Here is a 19,842-nt window from a genome sequence, read left to right as displayed (position 1 = left end):
CTGGCAGAGACAGGGCTGGGAAAAGAAGGCATTCGCAAAGGCTCTTGAAATGTTGTCTCCCTTGCCTACAACCGATAGGAAAGGGCTCGCCTTGCTGGTAGTTTAAGGGTTTCTGAGCCACTTCAGACAACTCCCTAGTGCTGGCTAGCCTGTGCTGAGCCACGGGTGTGTGAAAGAAGTGACTCAGCTCACTCGGGGGAAAGGCAGCGCTCCGTGCCTCGCTGGAATGGCCTTCTTCCTCTGACTGGAGGCTTTTGTCTCTTGGATCAGCCAAGCAACCACGGCAGCAGGGCTAGTTTAAGGGATTACTCCACGTTTTTGTTGGTGTAAAGCTAATATCTATTTTACCTATGCAAAAAGGAGTTACTGTACTGGTTTAGGTGACTGTGACTGGTGTCCTTGTGAACAGAGAGGGGGTTATTCTGGCACAGCTACAGCGGAAAAGTGCTAATACCCCCATCTGCACTTGTTAAACCTTCCAAGTAAAGATCAATCTGATGAAGGAGCAAGGCTGTGAGGTCTGGTTTTTGCTATAGTACTTGCTGGAGAGCCAAGAAATGGCAAATATGAATGTTACTGAGCTTTAAGCCCACATGTCTTTGAGACTTGTTGTGCATCGTTTTTTGGATCTCTAACTGAAAAGCTGAGGAGATCCTAGCTCCAACGCTCTCGATCTGTAAGGGGCAAATTTAGACCCGAATTCCTCTGGTCTAAGCCCCGATTCACAACTGAGCAGGAAAGTTGCCCTAGAATTGCCCCACATTAAGGATTTCATGTAAATCATCCCACTGATGTGTGTGGGATTAATCCAAAGAGGGAAGTAAAAAAGTTCCATAAACGCCTTGCAGGACTGAGTCCCTAGATGAAAACATCTGCCAAACCGTGTGGAGCCTAGTGAGAAAAGGCTACGTTAGTGCTGCAGGAGCACGTGGCTCCTTTGGAAAAAAAAAATGCTGCAAATTCAGAATGTTTCCTTTGCAATTTTTACAGGTTGGTATTTTTTTTTCCTGTGGTACATTACAGTGCCCTGGTACTCAGTCTTGCAGTTGGCTGTCTTAGCTAACAGCTAGGTAGGCAAAGGTGCCTGAAATTCCCGCGTCAGACACCTGGCAGTCCTTCCTGCTCCAGGCATCACAGAGGTACGCTGCCCTGAGGCTGGTGGGGCAGCAGGCAGCGCGGAGCGCTGTTTCTGAGCCAGGAGTAGGACTAAACGCACGGAACTGCCCCCGACCCCAACACAGCGGGGTTTCCCCACCCCATCTGTCCCACTGTCCCAAAGTTCTTCTCAAGCGTGTGTGGATTCCCCTGGAGTCATTCCTATTTCCTTGGGGAAATCCTGACTCTGATGGTTGAGTATGGTAGCTCAAGAGATGCTAAAGGCACCGAGCCACTGTTTTCTGGGGTCTCCAGAATGCCAGACTGGCTGCCAGCTCGTTAAATGGGCGCTGTAGCATCATCAGGCAGCTGGTGTCATCAATGTTACAAAACAGCTGACTGAACCTGTAGCTTAATTTAGGAGCTTGTCAGATGTAAGGTAATGGTCTGGTAAGGCTTGGTTAAAGGTGGTGTTTGGGGGCTTCCATACATTTTTAATCTGTGTACAATAAAATATTAAACATCAGCTCTTGCTTTTGCTGGCAGATTTCTTGCAGGAAAATCTATTCTGGGACTCCAATACCACTGAATAGTGAGCACTAAATACTGAAAGAAAAGGGAGAGTTTGGACCAACGTCTCCACTGGCGTAACTCCATTAAAGCCAGAGGGTGAAATCCCAGCCCTGCTGAGATGCATGGGATTTTTGTCAGGCTTGTGACTGCTGAGAACTCTTTTAACAACTCAACCCTGCTTTTGCTTTGGACTGAAACCTCCCCATGAGTCTTAGCCTACAAACACTTATAACTTGCACACAGAAGAAAAATGTTCTGCAGCAAGCAAATGAGCCTGGAAACGGATTTAACTTCATCAGTGGAACCCCTGCTGTAGGCATTCATTGAGGGCTAAATGTGGCTTATGTGGTGAGACGCTGACTGAGTGGCACGCAGACACTCAACTCCCTCAGTGACGGTAAGGCTCCTGTTTTGGCTGCAGTCACACAGTTTATTCGACATGCTTCTGCGAACTGCAGGAGCAAAGTTTTGGTGCTCTCAGTGTGACCCACTCATGCAGTCAGTGCTCGTTAACAATTTTTAAGACCAGGTTTCTGCACAAACCCTAGATACTGACAACGCACCCCTCTCCTCTCTTTCCACTGCATACTGCTGTCATGGCTTCTGGACTTCTTTTTAGGCCTACCCATTGTTACAGGGTATTTGCAAGTTGTCTGGAAGCTCTGGTGGCTGAAGATCCAGCTGCATCAAAGCCCTCCGTGCTCCTTCTGGTTGTGGAAGCCTGACTCCACCTCCAGCAAAGTCAGAAAGCTGGGGCTTCCATCACCCACAGCTGCAACTTGACAGCCTTATGGTTCTGAGCTTAAAAAAAAAGCCGGAAAGAAGACAGTAGAGAAACAAAACAAATTAATAATAATTTTAGTTTCTTTATACATTATAAAGAATGAGGGGAGAAAAAAAATGTTTTGCTTTGCAGGTCATCTTCACAGCAAAGAGCAATCGTTCAGTCACTGCTGGATAACACCAAGGGCACTCTCAGGGAACGGCAATCAGAATCACAATTAAAAAAATATGAGCAAGACTTTAAGTGCGTCTTTGTGAAAGAAACAGAGCAAAACTGTTCATCAGTGGTGGAACAGACACTGTAAACACTGTCTTAAAATGAATCGGGAAGGAACGTGTATCTCTCCAATAATAACAGAGAAGATGACCAGCTCTGTCTCCTCAGCACAGTCCCAGCCCCATAGGGATACAGAGGGAGTTTGTGACCTTGCCTTCCTACTCCACACATCGAGCTTTCTGCAGCCCTGTGTCTCTTTTTGTATTTGAGAAGACAGAAATATTTCATAGAATCACAAATTCAATGAAGTTAGCTGGGACCTCTTGCGATCATCTAGTCCAACCTGTCAAACAGGGTGAGCTAGAGCAGGGTGCCAGGGATGGTGTCCAGTTGTGTTTTGAGTTATCTCCATGGATGGAGACTCCACAACCTCTCCGGGAAACTTACTCCAGTTTTTTATTACCCTCACTGTAAAAAAAAAATATGTTTTCTTGTGTTCAACTGGAATCTGATGTGTTTCAATTTGTGCCTCTTATCCTGTCAGTGAGCATTACTGAAAAAAGTGTGCCTTCCTCCTGCCACCTGTGTTCAATTTCCTGCTTGTTGGGATGGACCTTCTCTGAGCTTGGAGAAAGTGATCTTTGAAAGCCAGCCAGCTTTTCTGGACCTCTATGCTCTCCAGCACTGTATCACAAGCAGATCTCTGAAGAGGCCAAAGTCTGCTCTTCAAAATCAGAGTCGTGGTCCTGCCTTTTGCTCCACTCTCCCAAGATCCTGAACTCCACCATCTCACAGTCACTGGACCCAATGCTGACCCCACCTTTATGTCCCCAGCCAGTTCTTCCTTGTTTCTGAGGTCCAGGAGAACACACTTCCTTGTTACCTCCTCAATCACCTGTGCTAGAGTTGTTGCCAGTGCGCTCTCAAACTCTCCTAGATTGCTTGGGCCCTGCTGTACTAGTTTAAACCTCTTCCTACCAGCTTTAAACTTAATTTTAGTATAAAATAAATCCACCTCCTCCTGTGCTCGCTGTTGGTCCCTGCCCTCTCTGCTGCAGGGCTGGGGGCTCCATGTTGGCTGATGAGCACCAGGTGGCCTGGGCATGATGCGTTAGAGAAGTGGTCATGCTCACCAACGCAAAGGCAGCCTGCCTGCCTATTTGCATACATACTGACTACCACAGCAAGGTGGCTTGGTAGGCCAGATCTGGCATCCTTTGCACCTCTCCCAGCTGCCTTCCTGGACAGATGTTTACTTGAAACTATCTCACCAGTGACACATAACTAAAACCGAGTCCTTGCTGAAGCGGTTTTCGTCTTTTCTGCTTTTGAGCTAACCACCCATGTGACTTCTCTGTCTGAGCTAAATATTCTTTTAACTGTTTTTTTTTTTCTTGCAAAACAAAGGATTCTCCTCAAATCTCCAACAAGATTTGCTTTCATCTGCCAATGATCCACCTTTGCTTTTTTTCTCTCCTCCTAATAAGTCAGAATGTAACAGCTGGTACTGGTTGTGGAGGTTTTCCATAGGGTTGCTCTCCAAGAGGCAGAGCAGCATATGACCTTTGGCTGTCCTGTCCCCGACATTTTAGTACAGAGTCATGTTTTGTTTTGGTAGGGTGCAGTGACTGATCCAGGACAGGGTCCTACTGGGCCTAGGGCTGAAAACATAGGATACAAAATTATTTTTTCCCAAGGACTCTAAATAGACAGGGCAGGCAAAAGGTGGAGAGAAGGCTGAAAAACCCCATCTGTATGGAAAAATTTTACCAGTTCTATGGATAAAAGTACTTTTGTCCAACCTTTGCCGGGGACAGTGTCATTCCTGATGTTTGGTTTGAGCTCTTTCCCAAGTGACTAAACTAAAGCTACTAATGTGCTAACAAACAGTCAATCACTCTAAAGGTTTTAGCATTACCAGATTAAAGTTACAGAGCCAGTCAGGAGAAAGGCCACCGAGGGAGTCTGTCATCCCCCCTAACTGCACCGACTGAAGGATTTGGGACAGAAGTGGATTAAGCTCTTGGGGGCCTTAAGCAAATTCTCCTGTGGCTCATGTTGCCTTCCGCTCAGATTCTTGCAAGCAGCACATTCTATTCCAAGCACCGAATTGCACCCAGCAGCGCTGCTCCACGGCCTGCAGATAAGCATTGCACAATATTTGTTGGACCAGAGCTCCAGTGTGACAGAATGCATGGACAAGCATTTCACAACTGCTGTCATCTACGGATTTCTACTGACAGAAAGGGAAAGGGCAGCTAGCTAAGGCTGGCTCTGAAAAGAAGCAAAGCACACGTTAACACTGCTCTGCTACCTTTCCTATCAGGAGAGCTGAATTACAGAACCATCTGTACATCTTTGGGCTGCTCCATGGCAGGGAGCCATCCCTCAAAACCCTCCAGCCGAGCATGTCACAAGGCTGGGAGGGATTGTCGTTGGTCTACCACTTTGATGGTTTTCCCCCTGGAGAAGCTGCCCTCCCCCCATGTTTGACCCAGGCTGTAGCCAAGCTCAGAGAGCAATGTCTCCCCGTTGGTGGCTCCTGGCAGGGGTCAGTGTGCTCTGATGGCCTTCTTAGTGCTCAGTAGGATCTAGGCTCACATTTTTACCACAGAAAGGTTCAAAGCATGGCACGGCATAACCCTAGGCTTTCACTATGTCCGCTGAGCAGGTGGTTCCAGGAGCAAGATGGTGTGGGGCAGCCTTGCAAAGTCACGGGGTGCGATGCAGCACCTCTGCCCTCCTGCTCCTCCCTTCGGCCCCACGTCAGCCATTTCTGCTTGGCAGAGACCAAAATCAGACTTCCCCTGTGTAACATCACCATTTCCCCTAGCCAATGTCTTAAACGACACATGCTTCTCCTAAATGTGTATTTTTTTTTTCCCTTCAATGACAGAGACCGCAGCGGCTCCGGAATCGCCCTCCAGGAAATCTCTATGACAAAACCCCTCTTGGTGTTACAACCGGGCCATAAAATAGCACGGGAAGGAGGCGAATCGCTTCCTGACTCCCCCCTGCCCCACCGGCCGTGCTCAGGGCGCGGCAGGACTATTTCTGGGGGCTGAATGGAATGGGTGAGCCGAGGCAGGACACTCGATGAGGCAGCCGGACCTCAGCCCACCCCTCCCTGCTCAATTCGGCGGCCGTGCCGTCTGGCCGGGCAGCGCCCCGAGAAGGAGAAAATGGCGGCGGCGTGGCCCAATCAGCGCGCGGCGCCGGCTCGCGCCCGCCTCTTGCCCAGTCCCGGCGCTCCGCGTACCCTGGACGGTTCCATTCGGCACCGTTTCCCCCTCCCCCCCCGCCCGGTGACTGGGGTGGACCCGCCCGATTGCTATAAAAGGAAGCGCAGCGCACATGTGCTTCTCAGTGCCGGCGGGATCGAGAGGGCGGGTGGGGGTGCTGTTGGTGGTGTTGGTGGGGAGCGGGGCCGGTGGGCGTCGGGCGTGCAGCACAGTCACCGCGAAGCCCCTCGGTGCTCCTGTCCCCATCCCCTGTGAGGGCTGCCAGTGCCCCCCCCCCCCCCCACCGCGCCTCTGCCGCTGCTTCCCCCACGGGATGCGGGCTCGGCCCGCCCCGCCAGCCCTGCCCCCCGCCCCGGCCGCAGCATGAGCGCGGCGAGCGACACGTACCACCTCATAAAAGACATAAAACCCGGACTGAAAAACTTAAATGTCGTCTTTATTGTGCTGGAGATCGGTAAGTGGCGCCCGGCACGCCCCACTCCCGGGCCGCCCACGCGTGTCCCGCGTTGCGGGGGGGGCGGGGGGCAGATGGCGGGGCCGTGGCGCCCCCCCCGCCACCCTCCCTGAGCTGCGCTTCTCCCCGCAGGGCGAGTGACCAAGACGAAGGACGGGCACGAGGTGAGGTCCTGCAAAGTGGCCGACAAGACGGGCAGCATCACCATCTCCGTGTGGGACGAGATCGGCGGCCTCATCCAGCCGGGGGACATCATCCGCCTGACCAAAGGGTGCGTACGGGGCCGCCCCCGCCGCCCCGGCCCGGCCCCGGGGAGCCCTTTGTCACCGCGGTGGAGGTGCGGGGCTGCGAGAGGGCTGGGCCGGGCCGGCGCGGGTGGCACAGCCAGCCCCCATCGGGCTGCCCCCCCCCCCCCCCACCTCCCCGCCAGTTACCCGGGCAGCACCTCGAGATCGCTGGCCGAATTAAACCCACTTTCTCCACCCCAGAACATGCCTAGCATGAGCATCTGCTCTGGTAGATGGCTAGGAAGGGACTGTGTTTTTAATGAGGGGGGAGTGTTCAAGGGACATGGATTGGCTTTAAAAAAAGGAAATTTAGGAAAATACTACTTGACAGGGGGAGGGGGGAGAAAGCAACAGTCAGTCCTGGTCTGTAAAGCAGGGAAGTCAAAAGCATGTTCTTATTTTTAGAGCCAATTCGTTGCTCTAGCAGTCAGCTCCTTAATGAAAGGAGGGGATGATTAATGTCTCTCATGCAGAAAAGTTGCTTTTCATTGCGGTGGCTTTAACAGAAACGACAGGCAGAGGAGGAGAACCTTTTCAGTTTCACTGTAAAAATTAATGCTAGGGCTACACTGTAGAGCACGTTAGGTGCAATCAATATATCTCAGAGCTGGTTTAATTTTGAAAAGACCTCAGTCTTAGGTTTATTAGCTGTGAGAAAGAATACTAGATAAAACTTGAAAATCCTTTTCCATGTCACTTGAATTGTCAGTAGCAAAGTGATAGTCACTTTCGTTTGAGTTCCCCATGCCAGTTAGGTTACACTTAGAAATCTGTTACGTCGACCCTTTGGCCTACGGCACTCCAGGAGATGGTGGAGCTGCAGCGTGTGTAAGGTCCTTTTAATTTGTTTTTATGAAAAAAAGTATGTTAAAGGTTACTCAGTGGAGCTGCTAACTGAGCTGCTCTTAAGTTACTCATCTGAGCGTAATTCTTGGTTTTGGAGTGAAATTGAATGACCCTTGCCACCAAAACTGCAGCTGGTTCCTCCTATGCGAATGTCCTTTTACATGAAATGGGCTGACTCCCATTTCACTGGTTCTGGGGAAGCCTCCTTGCATGGAGAGCACGTGGAGTGCTGGGGCACTGACACGGGTGGAACTAAACCAGAGCTCTGGGCCAGCATGAAGCCCTGTGCACAGATGACATTGAAATAAATTAATAGTGATACTGTTCAGCAGTGCTACTGTACTCTGCTGTGAAACTGGCAACTGTAGATGCTCTGGTGCTTCAGTGCAACAAATGGGAGGGTCATTGCATCCCTTCGTGTCAAAAGTGAGTTTGGCTTCTAATGAATTAAACTTCTGAGCTGACATCACTGTTCCTGGTGGGTGGCTAAGTCATGCCTTCATTTACGTGAATTGCATGCTCACGTAGGACTGTGTAGTGAGTGAAATGCAAAAGCTAAATACATTTTGGTTTGGCTCTCATATTAAGAAAAATGACCTCATGCTGGCATACAGAATTCTCCAAACACAATTTTGTACTTGACTCAAATAGGATTAACTGGGGTGCATGATGTTGCCATTCCAAAGCAGGTAAATTTTGGTTTTGTAGGCTCATCTGACTTCTCAATGCAGGATGCTCACTGTTACAAGGAGAAAACCTTAGCTAGGCCCCATGCGTAAACATGTTTGGGTTTTTTTTTTTGTGCTGAAATTCAAGCTGTAGACGCATTCCTCTGCAAAAGCAGACACTGATTTTTGCCATTAGCTGATTAACAGGAAGCTGTTGCAGTTAATATTTCTAAATTTTAAGTTAGTTTGGGAGTTCAGTGCTTTATGGCCAGCTCTTTCTGAAACAAAAACAAACGCTTGCATACGTGGAATAACTTTGTGTTGGAGGTTCAGTCCCATGATTTGCTGAGTCTTGTCCCACTAAATGTATGTTTGACTTACATTTATTATTTGGTAGCTGTTTTCCTTTGTGCTGTGCCACAAGACTGGCCAACTAGCTGGTTACTAAAGGTTAAGCACAGAGGGAATCTTTAAAGTGAAAGGTAACATTATGAAGTGAAGAGCATTAATCCTGCTTCTGGATGGAAAATTCTCAGGATAGGCACCATAACTGTAGATCACTGTTTTACTGCTTGTGCTGAAGTACAAAGGAGGTTATCTTTGCGTTGGCGGTATGGTCCTGTGCTGACCTGACTCCTCCCTGGTGCCTCTGTTGGAGGCCCTGTGTGTGGCTGGATGGCTCCCGCTCAGCAGATAAGGCAAACGGCAAGAGGAAGGTTTGTTATCTCTGTTCCAGAGATAGGCCCGGAGCATAAGGAAGTGGTGACTTGTCCAGATTACTTGTGACTCCTGAGAATGCAATTGCTGGGGCTCCCTATTCCTTTGCTAGCAGACACTCATATTCCTCTTAAGTCCCTTGCTCTGCAGTTGGGTTTCTATATTTTCATTATTTTCTTTGCACGCACGATGCCCCTCACTGAAAGGAACAATTACACAGAAAGTTTTGCATAACTCAAATTCCCATGCTTGAAGTCAAGTGCTACTGTAAAGACTAGAGTGCACTCATGCTGTCTTGTAAGTGAATGTTTCCACAATCAAAAAATTATTTCATTGCCTTTCTAGAAAGTCACTTGGAACAGAATGGTCAAACTTGTACCTTTAAAAAAAATCTGGTAAGGACCTATACTAAAAAAGTAAACACTTCTTAATATACACCTTCAGTAGCAGTATCTATATTCTCCAGAGACCAAAGGTAATTCTTCCTGGCTCCTGCTGAAAGCAGAACTGAGAGTTGTCACCGAATGGTAACACAGATACTGCTTTTGGCAGAATTCCTTGCCTTTGCAGGAACAGTCATAAGGGCTGCTCCAGCCAAGGAAAAAGCATCCAATCTCCAAATAATTGACTGCTTTTCTGGAATTGCAAAAGGAGTCAGCTGAGCTTCTAGTACCTTTTGCTAGAAGTAAAACATGGGGATCTATAAACTTTTAGTGCGGTGAAGTTGCAGTTCCTGGGAATTTTTTTAGTCCATTCATACTGATATGTAATATTTACAAACTCTTGGAAGATAGCATGCTTCTACTTTCTTTTTCAACACTCGTATTTCTTATTTGCTAAGAGAGATTGCTTTGCTTCTCCTTTCTTTGGCCAGGTATGCTTCTCTGTGGAAAGGATGCCTGACACTTTACACAGGACGAGGAGGCGAGCTGCATAAAATTGGGGAGTAAGTATTGCGTGTTTATACTTGCCATGTTATGTCCTCTTCTCAGCAGAGCATCATGGTAAGTATGAGACGTGCTGGCTCTTAGTAAATGGAACCTAGGGCAGCAAAAGTTTATTGATTGGCCATGGATAGGTACAGTATAGGCAATTGTGGGGAGGGGAATTGTAGGGGACAGTTTTCAAAAGGCAAAGGACTTAATCTGCATTGCTTACCTAGGCCTCCGCTTGAATAACCATTTTGTTTTGCTGGAATACTTCTGTGTGTGTATCATACTTGAGAGACAGGCAGTGCAAAGAACGAAGACAAAGGTAACTCCAGTGAATCATATCTAAACAGAAGCAAGCCTCATTAAACTTTCTTTAAAGTGCCCACAAATTGAGGTGGCGACTCCTCCTGACTTCATGAGTAACCTACTTGACAAGCAACAGGAAAAATGGCAGCATTTTCTAACCAGCAGAGTACTTCTGCTGTTGCACAAAGTGCTGTGGGAGGCCTTGTAGTCATCAGGGAAGCGGGGCTGTGGGGTGACCACCTCTCTTCTTGGATGGTTCAAAAATGCACAGTGCTCAGCTGGATCTTGTGAGGGATGACCTGCAGATTTTCTTTGGTGCAAAGCCATCACCTCAGAAGTGTCATCCAGTCGGCTTGTGCTACAGCAGGCTGGAGTAAGGTGAGTCCTCATCTGGGTTGTGCCTCCCAGCATGAGATGGAAACTCCACTTCTACTTAATGAGTCCAGGCTGTGTAATGATCCAAATCTTTATTCCCCATTGCCATAATTTCCATGTGGTGAGTTGTTGGGCCTATTCTTCCATAGTTGCCTTGAGTGGAAAAGGATGCTTTGAATTTCATTCACTGTTTTGGACTCCTCTGTGCTATTATGTTAATGGGGCACCCCATAATATGAGAGTGTTGAAGTTTTCCCTAGACATCTAATGCAGTCACAGTCTGGGAGCCGGCTGGGTGACTCTGTGCCTCAGGTGACCTTGTGAGTGGGTGCTGGACAAGATTGTGCAGCTGAATGAGAGGTGAAGGGAGCCCTTTCATCACCTTTTGTTTTCTTTAGCCATTTTACCTCCTAGAGTAAATGTTTTTTAAGTGTTTGCCTCTGACTGAAACACCCTCACCAGGAAGATGTGACAGCTTTACCACAAGCCTATAAAGGGATCAAAGAGCCTTTTAATACTTATGGATACTCTCTGAACAGTGTGGTCTGGATTAGTTATTTCTAGGTGGTGGGATATGTCAAGAACATAGGCTCTTTGAGTTGTGCAGTTGAGAACTGTTAAAAAATGGCTTTAGAAGTTCCTCATAATCCTAATTTCTCCCCAGGTTCTGCATGGTGTACTCAGAAGTGCCAAACTTCAGTGAGCCCAACTCAGAACATATCGGGCAGAACAAACTGGTATGTTAAACTTCTGAGGCTTCTGGCATAAAGTGCTCTTTGTTCTGAATGCTTCACACTAGGCTGTGATCAGATGTGACTCTTCTGGAAAAATGGACTTGAAGTGATATATAGAGAAAAATGAACCAATAATTAAAGTAGCAGATAAATTCCATGTAGAGCCACTATAAGAACGCAGGAAAAAAAAAAAAATCAGGCCCTTTCTGTAAAAACATGAATTTTCTCTCTCTGATCCATGACTCTTTTTTTTTTTTTTTTTACATTTTTCTGAAGGCACAGGGTGAACAGAATAATAGTTCTACATCAAGTAATATGGGTTCTTGTACTTTCGGGCCACTGGGTAAGTTTTTTTTTTTTTATTTTGTGAAGTGAAAGGATGAGAAACGATGGGAATAAAAAATTTATCTTTCTAAGGGTTCTTCACTCTGGGGCAAAAGTGTACTGTGCTGAAAGAAGTCTTTTAGACTGGCGCCTGAATCTGCAAGCACATAAGCATGAACATTTCCTGAATAACAGTTTCAGGATTTGTTCCCTAGAAGAGGAAAAGATCAGAATATTCAAGGTGCCTGTATCACGTAAAAGGACTTTAGTAATCCTAAATAGTTTTGATGCTTTGAAAGAGTTTTTGCAGCACTTGAAATTTTTTTTTTTTCAGCTGCCTGAGACCTTGGCCTTAAAAATTACTTACTTTAATCTTGCCAGTCACCATGACTTTCCTGCCAGGCTAGCTCCCCAAAACAGAAATGGTGGTAATCTGAATTCCAATATTTGACCTGGCTGGATCATTTTGTGATGTATTTAAACACTGAAGCTTAAATGAGAAAATGCTTCAAGGACTTGAGTGAGTGTAAGCTGAGAGGCAACCTTAGGTACAGCCTGCCCACATGATGCCTGGACCAGTACCTGGTGTCGTATAGCTAAGCCCTGCTGGTGGATGACAACAAACTGATTCCATGATTTGCAGTTAAAAAGCTCTGTGCCACTTCAGTTCAGTGGCTGCCTACTTCCTCTTCAGCAACGTGATTTTCATTTCTCTCATTGTACTTCTCTTATGAGCCCTTTCTGTTCCCTTGAAAATAAATTATTCCGAGCAAAGAAGGGGAGTGTTTTCAGGTCAGTCATTCCTCAGTGCTAGGGTGAGATGAGTTTTCAGCCCAATATAGTGTGTAGGTACTTCCTTGGTGTCCCCACTTTGGGCAGCGGACAGCTGTTTTCACTGAACTTGTGCCTGTTTTCTGAAAATTCTTTTTTCTTGTCCTGCTTCTTGTGTGGTCTTTAAATGCAATTATTTCCTTTTGTCTATTCCTTCTCTCCCCATGCTTCCTGTCATCATTCTACTTTTTCAGCTGTGCCTTTCTTCCTACAACTAAAACATGAGCAGTAATGCTTGAGTTCATGGGAACTTGGTGCTAGCTGAGTTGCTTCTGTGGCTGGACTTCAACAAGGCACCTTTCTGTTTCTGTTTGCCTGCTAGTGGGGAATGATGCAAGGAGCTTTGTGTAGCCAGCTTTTCTTTTGCTGGTTTCTCCTTGACTTCTGCTGTCCTGCTGTCTCTCTGGAACATCTTGCTGTGTGACCTACAAGCCAGTGCATGTTTCTGAAAGCACCAGTCTAGCTTCATGAGACTCCAGTCTCTCTCCTGGCCAAAGAATCAGCGTGCAACTTTCTGTGACTCTTCTTGCTTTAGTCAAGTGGTGGGTAGGGATGGAGGGAGGACTGGTTTGGGAGGGAAGAAAAAGGTAAGCTGTGGTCTAGGGTTTTTGAGTGCCAGAGGGGCTTTTTTTCTCTTCCTTCTGGAGCTGAGGGTTTGCTGGTTGCTGCAAACTGCCATGTGTTCCCTGTTGCTGAACTTGTGTAAGGGAGCAATGATTTCAGTCCGTGGAACTCGTGATAACCTTTTTTCTGTCTTTTTAGGAAATGGTTTACAAACTGGACCTGAATCAAGTGGATTTCCATTTACATATAATCACGGCCATGCTTATGCAGGTAGTGGGAGAGGCAATGGACGAGGACCTGTAAACCAAGCACCAGCTAATAGCGTTCAGCCTCTTCCCCCTGCTGTCAGTAATGGGAGGGACCCACGCAGAGCCTTTAAAAGATGACTATGCCAAATGTGGTTGTACAGCTTGCTTAAACTCTACACTCTACTTGAACACTTATTGCACTTTTATTTATAGTTAACTGTGAACCAGTTTGTCCTTTGTTGTTGTTTGTTTTTTTACCTTTTGGTCTATGGAGCAAACTTGATGTGATCTATTTCTTGTTTTGCTTAGGGAAGCACAGTCAGTCTTCCCCGTACATTAAGGGGGTAGAGGGAGAAGGTGGATATAAGGAAGTAAGGGTAACAAATTGAAGAGTCTCAATTAAAACTCGGTACCCTTTGCTAAATGGAAGAAAATTTCAGTTACATGTATGTATTTTTCTGTTGGTCAGCCATATAGCCTTAAAAGGTCTGTTATGCCCTGTGCGCACATACGTTGACTTCCATTAGGGTTAATGGGAGTTCATCGTATTGGAAGAGAAATGAAAGGGAAGAGCAAAGATGCTCTAGTGAACTAGGTGTCCTTGGAATGAATATAGCTTGTAAAAGCAATAAGTATAAGGAAATGGTGTGCCAGCACCTAGTGGTGTCTCCTGAATCAGATAATGGATAACTCCAGATGAAGATTGAAGACATGGTGAGTGTCTTGAAGCTAGACTTCTGATTCCAAAAAGGTGTACACTAAAAAATTTTCCATAAACACCATTATCACTGTCAAGGAAAGTGACACTGATTTTTTGCTTTGGATAGAAGCTTGGATATTTATTCTTGCTTTGCATGAAATACCAGGAGAGGAGAATCTAAATTCAGACAGTATTGGGGAATACCCTGTTTGTAGCCACTTCTTGTGTAAAAGCCCAAGGTTATTTTGCAGGAGTATGAATTTTCAGGAAAGAACTGTTTTCAAATGCTGCATTACTGATCTCTTCAATGAGGCTGCCTACTTCTCCTTCCTTCGTTCACTTTTCCAAATGGATTCTGTATTAGATGAAGCTGTTTGTGGATTGCAGAAGTACTGGCCAAGCACACAGCTGCACTTCTGATGCTGTTAAGCTGCTAAGTTTTCCTTCCTCTGTTTTATATGAAATACGAATTATCCCTTAAAGAACTTAACCCCACCACCACCATCTCCTGGGGAAAAATAGCTGAAGTTTTATTTCTGAGATCACAAATGCCTTGACTCTAGATAAGAGTCTGGTGCCATATTTCAGATCAGGTTCAAAAACAACTTGGAAGCTGAGGTGTCATACTGGATTCATTTGTTTAACTTTTCTTATAGCTGACCTCTCAAATAAAAAAAAAATTGCACTAATCATTTCAAAAAAAAATCTAACTTTTTTTTTTTCTGTCAAGCCATAAAGACTTCATGACAAAAGGCTATTTCTGAATTGTGAGTTGTCTCTGCGGTCGTTCATGTTAAGTGAATCTACTACTGTGTTACTGATGTTTACAAGTTACTTACATTTGATACTTCTACTTTTAGTGCATCATGATGATTTTTGAAAATTGCTTCTAATTGGCAAAAGTTCCTTCCTTAGTCTGAAATACTGAACTTTCTTTTAAATGCAAGCGGCAGCAACAACAAACTTCTGAAGGGAGGTTGAGAGACCTGTGTGCCCAGACACCTGAGGGCTGTTTGCCTCTGATGTGGTGAAGTACTATACTGGTATCTGCTTCCAGGTGGAACTAGCAAAACTTGTCTTGGACACAAGAGGGTGGCATGCTTCATGAGATCACCCACAGGTGCTGTTACGGAAGAGCAGTGCTAATTGGTGAAAGCATGCAATGACTTCTGGGGAAATGGTGTAAGGAGGTGATGTGTTACTCAGGGACTTTAAATTGCTTACTTATTTAAATAAGTCATGTATAGTCTAGATGCATGGACAACCTCTTATGCAGTATTGCATTAAGACATTTGATATGCTTGTGAGAAGGAAGCCAAGAGGACTTTTAAACCTGTGGAGTATATATGACTTGTTCCAGAGGTAAATGAAATGTATGTATGGTGAAAGCCATGCTTTCTGGTAATAGCTGTAAAGGTAGGAAATGAACAGTGCAAGTTGATGGCATGGTGGGGACTTCATACTCAAGACCTGGTGGTCTTGACTTCTCTACAGCATAAAGAAGGTTGAAATAGTGGGGAATGTTGTGTTGGTGTGTGCTGAGGTGCCTGATGTTTGTAGCTCTATGCATCTGAGCTTTTATTAAGCTATTAAACAGAATACTTGTTCACAAATTCCAAATAAAAAGTGAGATGATTACTGCTGATAAGTGGCATAAGATGAAAAGTTTGCTGTCAAGTTGGATGATTGATTTGCAGTTGGGAGGCAAAAAGGAAGAAGCTGATCTTCATGTTCTCAAGGTTAGTAGCATTCCTGCCTCCCTGTTTCTTATGTGAAACTATTTCAGTTGATTAATGAATTTTTACTTCTTTGCAGGGGAAATCTGTGTCCTGAAAAGTCACATGGACTTAAAGTAAATATAATCATAGTAATTTTTCAAGGTCTTCTGATCTTCCAGTGAACCTAAGACAAAGTATTTTTCCCTCAGATTTATCAGTATGAAGATAGTGAGTTCTCAGCTTGCAGAGGACTCTGGGAGCCTGCCTTACATCTGTTTGGATCATACCAGCTCGGTGTATGGAGAGACAGATATGCATTTCTCTGTGTAAACAAGCAGTTGTGATGAATTACTCTGACACTATAAGGCAGTTCACAGGTGCCCAGTCATTAGGAAGTCTCTTTATAGATGTCTTCCCAAGATATTAAAGGTAAGAGCTGCAGTTAGAGTAGTCTCATTCTAGATAATACAGATTGCCAAAGTTAAAAAACCTCTGGAAGGTGTTCATGTGTCCAGACACAAACAGCACACTGCTGAAGTGCAGCTGAGTAGTCCCCATACACTTTAATCACAAGATGCACAACTCTTATCCCCCCAGCACAGCTCATCTCTGACCCACCCTAACAAAAGGACTGATGGCAGACTGCAGCAATGTGGCAGCGGAGGGAGTTTTGTTCTGCTGCAGTTATCCAGGTGTTCCTTCTGTCTGTCCTCCGTGTGAATATTTCACCTTGATCCCAAAAGTGGAAAAGCAGCATTGTACTGTAAAATACTGTCCCAACTTTGGATGAGTCATGTACTCCATGTTCACAGTGAAAATGGGAAGGTGCTGCAAAAACAAATACAAATGGCAGACCAAGGCACATGCTATATATTCTGCTTTCACAAGTTTAGTTAGCTTTGGCCTTAACTTGAAGCTGGCAAGTTGCAGTCCTATGCACTCCAATAATGTTGCTTTTCAGCATCACACAAATTCCAGTAAGGATATCTGCAGCTAGTGCTGCTTATGTGATGCTGCTGTGGACTGGATGAGATGTCTTTCCTATGTCAGTGCAGTCTTTGACACCCTTAACAGCACTGCAGGGATGTCAGCCACGCTCTTAGTGTGTGCATTGCTCTGGACGCAGGGGAGCGTTCAGTACCCTGTGGCCCATTGGGGCCTTACGTTTTTCATAGACATTCATGCTTGTGTTTTGATAATGACCTAGCTGTGGCACGGTCATCCTCTGCAGCTCCTGTCCATACTCCCCAAACAAAGGATCCTTTCCTGTTCTGTAAGGCAGTTTTCATCAGCAGCTCCCTTAGTGCTTTGTTAAGATGAGGAATTGGTAAAAGCAATAGGGTTTTGAGTGTTTCTGGGGAAGTTTCCTGGGCTGCTTCATGGTGTTCTCAGCTACCAGGTTGTTCTGCTTCTCCCAAATGTCCATAGATTTGCCCTTTCAGACATGTTGCTTATTCTTAAACCTCCAGCCAAGCAATTATTTGCACTGCCGAGTGCAGTCTCTGGCAGTGCTTTCAAGGGGGGTCCAGGGAGGTGCCTTGCTTTCTCCCTGCAGCTCTTGCTAGTGGCTAGCTCTGGAGCTCAAGTTGGTTGATTTGGGGAGTTTCCTCTTAGTCCAGCACTGGTGCATGTTACTGAGGAGGCTGCAGGGCTATCGACTCTTTGTCCCTGCTGTGATGAGGCTCTGTTAATGATTGCAGCAGAGCTAATGCGGGTTGTGTCTGAGGCAGGCAATGTGTGATGCTGTGGGGTGAGCCTGGCCCTAGCTGCCGGGGAGCGTGGGGATCCCAGGGGACCTCTGGGCTGGGTGGCCTGGAGCACCCCTAAAGAGCGGGTTCTCCAGCAACCCCAGCCCCTCTGCACTGCAGGTGGAGTGAGGGACATGGCGGTGTGGCCTGAGGCTGATCGGGAGCCATGTGTGGGTTTTGGAGGCGTGAGTCCCTGCAAGGTCTCTGCTCTGGCCTGCTGCGTTCGCTTGGCCGTTTGCAGGGGCTTGCGGCCCCTTCCACAGTAGGAGCTCCAGGAGCTGTGTTTGGGGAGCAACAAGGGGCTCTGCTTGTCTCAGTGGCTCGGGTGGGACATCAGCCACTGCTGGTAATGCTCCATGTCCCCAGTGCCTGCTCTGTGTGCAGGGGGGAGATGGTTGCTCAGGACCTCAGAAACACCTAGGCCTTGCAGGCCTGTGTGCCTGGCTGGTTTAACAGCTTCTTTGCTGGCATGATTTTGTTTGCTTCTGCATAACTGGGGAGACTGGAGCTGGCTGAAGGGGGGAAACCACTCATGGGGACATGGCTTCAGTTAAAACAAACAAACAAAAAAAAAAGCTCTTGAAAGACGCATACCAAACCAGGGCCAATTGCCTGAAAACAGATTGAAGTTTTCAGCAAAGCCCTTCAGGAATTCATTCAGAAATGCACTTTCTGACTTCAGCCTTAATCATGCTACTAATTCCTTTATTCTTGATTCCACGGAACTTGAAATTGTTATGGCTCTTTATAAGGATTATGCTTTTTAATCTCTTCTGTGATGGACACTTGTGTGTGTGTGTGTATGACGTATATAAACATACATGGCATCTTGTAATTGGGATGGAAAAATTAAACCTAAACAAGCTGTTGACTAAACTACAGAGGATGGAGTTCAAAGGGATTAGAAAAAAAGTTTGGAAATGACTAAGGGGAACACTTAAAGACTTCATTTAGCTTAATTTTGCTAAATTGCTGATGTTTTTTTTTTTCTCAGGAAGAAAGCAATGCAGTTATAAGAGCTTCATCTAAAACTACCCTGCCACTCCCTCATCTGATAAAGACTGTCTGGATTTGTACGTTTCCTAGGGAGCAAGGTTAGAGAAGGAGTAAAACATCAGGATTTAGCTCAGAAATTAAAATTCTTGTGCTGTAAATATGCCTTCAGAGCTAAATGCTCCCTTACTATACAAGTTTAAACGGGGTGTTGTCTGCTCCACGGAGTGGAGAACCCGAAGCAGTGCAATCACTGCAGGGCTGACTAGCTGCTACGTGTTAGATAAATTGGCATATAAAAGGCAAAATCGGCTTACTACATCATTAACTGAGACTCCACAGAACTGTAGTTGTATGTTGTAGTGCATCAGCAAAGCCCTCTACCAAGCTTTCTTCAGGTTCATGGCCAGAGTGTGGCATGGTCTTGCAAAGTGCTGGAAAACTATTTGGGAAATTTGGAACCACACTTGCCCATCTCTGCCATACGCCCCGTGGGGATGGGTGGGAGATCCTACCAACTTCAAGCATGATTTGAATCGAGTCCTGTGCAGGCAGTAGGTTCTCATCTGTAAAACTAGGATAAGGTGGTAGGGCAGATCTATCAGATGCTGAAGTCCTCATTTATGAAGATGCTGAATGCTGTGGAAAAGCTGAAAGCCACAGCCAATGTGTAGATTTTTCTTTCTAAATCAAGCGACATTTAAGAATGTGTATTCCTAAGCTCAGATTCTTTATAGTTATGTGTTTGGGTTTGGAGGGCTCTGGCTGGTGGCTTCTGGTACCTGTGCCATGGGTAAATTTTTAAAAATGTTGGACAAATACCTGTCAGGAGTGGCTTGGGGAGGAGGGGGTTGATTCTGGTGTGGGACAAGCATGGAGCTGCATTAAATTATCTTTCCACCATTATTTTCTATGATTTATGCATTAGCTTAATTTTTGTAATTTCCTCCTTCCTAGGTTGATTAATACTAAATTTAATTTTGTGCCATCAACTTGAGCGTGTAACTTGGAGAGATGAAGTTTAGGCTGATTGCGATAAAAATCTACCTATCCTGTCTAGCTTGAATAAAGCGAAACTATTTTTATTTCTAAATTATGCAATATTTTCACGGAGCTCTGCAGCCCACTTATATTTAACCTTTCAATGGAGTGCTCTATTTTTTCAGATCACCTAATGCAAACTTTGTAAATGGGTTTTTTAATTATGAGAAACCCACCTGCATGCCATCAACCAAATTATTAGCAAGGCAGAGATAGATAACCAATAGTGCTGTCAGACTTCAGCTGAATATGAAAAATATTTAAATGCCAAGAACAGAATTTGCCAAGAAATAACTCTAAACACCAGGTGCTGGAGAAACAAATTAATATGACTTATTTTATTTTTAGAAATAGCGAGTCAAGGCCTGATGCAGATAGACATTTCTATGTGCAGCAACAGCACTTGGCTATGAAATAGGACTGACAAAATCAACACAAACTTCTCC

At 45.7% G+C, this 19,842-nt stretch overlaps 1 protein-coding gene across 1 annotated transcript; it reads left to right on the top strand.

The window, feature by feature from the left end:
* Nucleotides 1-6,096: 6,096 nt before the first annotated feature.
* NABP1 (nucleic acid binding protein 1) lies at nucleotides 6,097-14,651 on the top strand. Its single transcript, XM_086750806.1, has 6 exons — nucleotides 6,097-6,364; nucleotides 6,497-6,635; nucleotides 9,757-9,828; nucleotides 11,160-11,232; nucleotides 11,506-11,572; nucleotides 13,147-14,651. Exons 1-6 carry the CDS (start codon nucleotides 6,274-6,276, stop codon nucleotides 13,332-13,334), a joined length of 630 nt encoding a protein of 209 aa, XP_086606932.1. The 5' UTR covers nucleotides 6,097-6,273; the 3' UTR covers nucleotides 13,335-14,651.
* Nucleotides 14,652-19,842: the final 5,191 nt, after the last annotated feature.

This window comes from Chlamydotis macqueenii, chromosome 6 (assembly GCF_036417535.1).
Source record: "Chlamydotis macqueenii isolate bChlMac1 chromosome 6, bChlMac1.mat, whole genome shotgun sequence".
Classification (NCBI taxonomy): domain Eukaryota; kingdom Metazoa; phylum Chordata; class Aves; order Otidiformes; family Otididae; genus Chlamydotis; species Chlamydotis macqueenii.
This window is presented reverse-complemented; position numbering and strand designations above follow the sequence as displayed.